The sequence below is a fragment of the Sphaeroforma arctica genome (assembly GCF_001186125.1).
Source record: "Sphaeroforma arctica JP610 unplaced genomic scaffold supercont1.649, whole genome shotgun sequence".
Lineage (NCBI taxonomy): Eukaryota > Ichthyosporea > Ichthyophonida > Sphaeroforma > Sphaeroforma arctica.
The window spans coordinates 47951-53124 of record NW_014039909.1 but is presented as its reverse complement, the minus strand read 5'-3'; the positions used below and the strand labels follow the sequence as shown (position 1 = coordinate 53124).

The 5174-nt window shown below is 44.9% G+C and overlaps 1 protein-coding gene across 2 annotated transcripts; it reads right to left on the bottom strand.

Annotated features, from left to right (window-relative positions):
• Positions 1-387: 387 nt before the first annotated feature.
• On the bottom strand, positions 388-4918 carry SARC_07832 (the record flags this gene model as incomplete). 2 transcript variants are annotated; one of them, XM_014298219.1, is made up of 5 exons in its annotated part: positions 4825-4918; positions 4112-4284; positions 2790-2968; positions 1548-1694; positions 388-667 (listed from the first exon to the last, which is right to left on the bottom strand). In XM_014298219.1, coding segments are annotated over exons 2-5 (713 nt in total), but the record flags the coding sequence as incomplete, so codon positions are not given. The 2 variants fall into 2 exon arrangements, with proteins under 2 accessions (XP_014153694.1, XP_014153693.1); XM_014298218.1 differs by having other exon boundaries at positions 388-622.
• Positions 4919-5174: the final 256 nt, after the last annotated feature.

Sequence of the window (5174 nt, the reverse complement as noted above, 5' to 3'; positions counted from 1 at the left end):
AGACAACTAATAATATATATTATTTATTATATATATATATATCTATATATATATATACATATATTGTGATGTATATATATATATATTGTGATATACATATATTTAGATATATATATATATATATGCGAAATATACGGAAGCAATGTCTTTGCGATACAGTAAACCTTCAAATCATCTCTAACGCCCTATTCCTTATTACAACCTTAAACCCCAAACAGCCCTAAACAGATACCTAAACCCTAAGCCCTACACCCACACCCACCTTCACCAGGTGCCCATTCTCCTCGCGGAACAGACTGGCCGACACATGCACACACGCCTGAAAGAACAGCCCTGGGTCGTACACAGGCTTCTCCGCATTCCCAGCCTTCTCAACCCTACCTACACCCCCCAATCACCCCCCCAATCGCCCCCACATGATGCGTGAGTGGGCGCTCACCAGCCGTAGCGGCCGCTGTGTGTGGGCTGGTGTTGAAGACGGTTTGTCCCAGTTTGGCTAGGACATACGCGTCTTTGACTGTGCATTCACGCAGAGGCCGTTGCAGACACATGCCATCGAGAACAGTGCGCAGGGCAAACGGCCCCAAGCGAGCGATGAACTCGGTGTCCTGTTCGGGCAGGGCTGGAGGGTGGATGTGACAGGGGATAAGGGACGTATGGAAACCTCCTATAATCGCAGGAATACGGGATATAACCATGTTTGTGTGTGTGTGTCTGTGTGCATGTGTATGCAGGCATACATTGATATGAGTATGAGCACTACGTTGATATTGGTGTGAGCAATAACTTCCCTAAGAGTCCTATGGTCTAGGCCTGGCAGGTGATAAGGACCCATGGAAGACTCCAAGTCGCACTAACAAGGTATATACCCATGTATGCGTGCGTGTATATATATATGTATGTACATATAGGTATACGTGGGTATTAAGTGTGAGCAATACCTTGTCTGCGAGGTCTGTGGTGTGGGCATGACAGATATTTGAAATAAGTATACACAAACTGCTTATAGTCCCGTGCTTGTTTGTACTACTATGGTTGCTCAGGATATATCCGTTACCACTAACTGGACCCTCATTCACTGGTTGTTAATGGATGGCTCGTAACTTGTGGAGTATAGCTAGGAGGTTGACTAGTCTTTGTACTCGGTATCCTATTCGTTACATCCTTTCAGGGGATAGGGCCTAGGGGTGAGGGTTTAGGGTTTAGATTTGAGTTTTAGACATCCCTTATTAAGATGCTGAGTATGCTGGGTGGGTCATAACTTATACACGTCTCATGTGACCTCTTCCTCGGCTTCAGCCGGATATTTAAGTTTCGGTTGCTTGTTCTGCCATGTGCTTATTGCGGCATACTTATTCAGTCATAGCTAAATACACAGCACATAACGGGAAGCTGATGGCGCGGGATGGTTTATAATTAGTATAGGCCTGATGTGATATTTTCTCGAATTCAGCAGTATGTGTTGTAGCTACAGTCTTATGTGCGCATGCTGCCATGTGTTGAAATTGCCCCATGCTGATTCTGTCACGTGTTTAGTCGTCACATACCGAGTGGTTTGTTGTGTGGGGTGTCCTTGAGATCGTCAAAGTTTGTTGTGAGCTTGTCCCTTAGTTCCGCCATCAGATCGATCGTGGCTTGGCCTCGGTCGCCCGTGAACAGCAGAGCACGCAAGTACGCGGTGAAGATAAGCGGATCTAAGAGAAAGAGAGTGCAAATGAGGCGGATGTTTTAGCACCGTGGCTCTTTCACTCGTCCGCAGAGTACAGGTGTTGTGACACAAGAGAAAGAGAGTGCAAATGAGGCGGATGTTTTAGCACCGTAGCCCCTTCCCTCGTCCGTAGAGTGCAAGTGTTTTGACATAAGAGAAAGAGAATGCAAGTAGAAGAGGATGTTTTAGCACCGTGGCCCTTTCACTCGTCCGTAGAGTACAGGTGGTGTGACATAAGAGAAAGAGAGTCGCAAATAAAGGAGGATGTTTTAGCACCGTGGCCCTTTCACTCGTCCGTAGAGAACAGGTGTTGTGACATGAGAGATTGCGAATTGCAAATAAAGGAGGATGTTATAGCACCGTGGCCCTTTCTCTCGTCCGTAGAATAGAGGTGGTGTGACACAGATGGAGTTATATCTCCGGTTCTCTAGACGGCGCGGTGATCGTCTGTGCGTGTGATGGTTGATTGCTAACGGCGTACCCACTTCTTGGGCTAGCCCTGGCCGTAAATTGTGTCCGCTTGGTCATGAACTGTCTGAAAGAACTATCTGCTTAAATGCCCGCTCATAGTAAAACCTTTGAACGTCATGAAGACGTTTGCTATGATCGTGTCTCTTATTTCTTGGCGGGCGAGTCCAGAAACTTTGCCCGTAGGTGCCATGCGATGAGAAAACAACTGCCAGTTTTGACCTCTCATGAGATAAATAGCCCAAGACCGTTGCTATGGAAGCGTATCGTATTCTCGGTAGGTGAAATATCGAACTCGATTAAACTCAGTAGTACAATGTATGTGTACTCCTAGTAAACAACACGCAAGGACGCACGCCACCAAAAACTACCATGCTACCACCAAAAAGTCCCCAGTTACACCTAAAATTCCCCAGTCACACCTAAAAGTCCACAGTGACACCAAAAAGTCCCCAGTTACACCAAAAAGTCCACAGTTACACCTAAAAGTCCCCAGTCACACCTAAAAGTTCCCAGTTACACCAAAAAGTCTACAGTTACACCAAAGAGTCCGCAGTTACACCAAAAAGTCCGCAGTTACACCAAAAAGTCCCCAATTACCACCAAAACGTACCGTATTTCTCGGTGGGCGAGTTCTTGAACTTGTCCCAAATGGACTTGGTGAAGTATGACGTTCGAGGGGGAGGCATGGCGCGTGCGGCTTTAAACTGTAGCATCCACGACCGTCTGTCGGGCGCTACGTTGAGTGTATCCATGAGGGCCAGGGCTTTGAAGGACTGCATAGACGCATGGCTGTGCATGCACAGATCACATATGAGAATAGGAAGGGAGAACCAGGCACAGCGACCACACATGAAATGCTACGCATGCATGCACAGATCACATATGAGAATGGGAAGGGAGAACCAGGCACAGCGACCACACATGAGAGAATGAATGCTACGCATGCATGCACAGATCACTTATGAGAATGGGAAGGGAGAACCAGGCACAGCGACCACACATGAGAGAATGAATGTTACGCATGTGCGAATGGGTGTACATGTGTGCGTGTGGAATGACAGACAGATACATGAGGTGGGACTGTAGTGATAGTGTACAACTGCGAAACCACAACACGCACATGTCAGCCATGCTTGTATACATGTATGTGCTTATAATATTTAAGTAATGCCTGTATGTATGTGTGTGTTCACAAACATAACTGCGGGCGTGAATTGTATGGCCACATGTACACGTACTCGGCCAACCATAATCACTTACTCATATACATACGTACTCTACCTGCATACTCATATACATACGTACTCTACCTACATACCCATATACATACGTACTTGACCTACTTATTTATATACATATGTGTTTGTGTCCCTGACTGTTTGAGGGGTGCCTTTAGATCTCAATAGCGGGATGGTGTGAGTTTTTACGTCTTTACGCTGTGACTAAGATTTAGGCTATATAATAAAGAGTCAAGTATACGTGCGGTATCTCAGACATACTACCTACCACCACGTACTAATTCGGGGGGTGCCTTCTACCTACCACCACGTACTAATCCGAGGGGTGCCTTCTACCTACTACCACGTACTAATCCTAGGGGTGCCTTCTGCCTACCACCACGTACTAATCCGAAGGGCGCCTTCTACCTACCACCACGTAGTAATCCGAAGGGTGCCTTCTACCTACCACCACGTACTAATCCGAGGGGTGCCTTCTACCTACCACCACGTACTAATCCGAGGGGTGCTTTCATGATGGTGTTGAAGTGGTAGGATGTGCGTGTATGCGTCATTATAGTGCTACAACACAATATGGAACACCATATGACTACAACCACACACATCCAGTCAGTGCTAAGACAACCAACCAAACACATCCCAACCCGTGTGCAACTACACACATCCAGTAACAAAGTCCATATGCATCACTCACTGCTCCAGGCCTGCCTCCATGATGGCGTTGAAGTGGCCAGGTGTGAGAAGGCCTAGGTTTTGTCGACTGACTAAGACCTCTGTGGCGCTTTCAAAGTCCGCGTTCATCAGATGCAGTCGCAGTAACGAGTCCAGAGCTACTGTGCTTGTTCGCGACGAGAAATCGTGACACAGCTGTGGGTGATTGGCGGATACGATATCAATTTGGTGTTGAGCGTTTGGATTTGGATTCAAAGTTATATAGGTCTGTGTTCAGAGTGAAGAATTTATAGTTTGGACTGGGATGACAAGATTTGAAGTTAAGGTTTCGGGTATATGTTAAGGGTGAAGAATTTATAGTTTGAATTAGGATAGGAGTACAATTTAAGGTTTGATATTTATGTTTACGGTGACAGGATTTTTAAGATTTGAGTGATGGGTTTATGGTTCTTCAAAAAATGCAACATACCATACAGAGAGTCGACGGAATTTGACAAACAAAGAAAACTTAAGACACAACACATATGTCCTCTAACGCAGGCCACGCATGACCAGGATTTGAAGAGTGGCAAGTAGAATGCGAGAACATGACGGTTGTTATATTAGATGAGATGTCGCAATCGGTACACGGTCCACACATATCCACATATACTCATACGCCACTCAGTATGCCTACATCTGCGAGCACATACACAAATACACTCTCCATAATGCACTGTGTAGAGCTAGACTCACCTGCTCGGCTGCATATACGTCCCCGCGTTTCTCACAGATTCGTATTATGGTCTCATACGATTCCTTGGAAGGCTTAACTCCGGATGCCTTCAGTCTGTACCAAACACCCAAAGGGTTTAGCAATTGCAAAACAAGACGAAACGATATTGCTCACTACAAATTCGGTTCATACGCATTTGAGAAACGCCTGTGTGAACATGCGCGTGCGAAAGCTATAATATATATATATATATATAAATATATATATATATATATATAATAATATATATATATACATATTTATATAATACTATTAATATAATATATATATATATATATATATATATGTATATGTATATATATGATATATA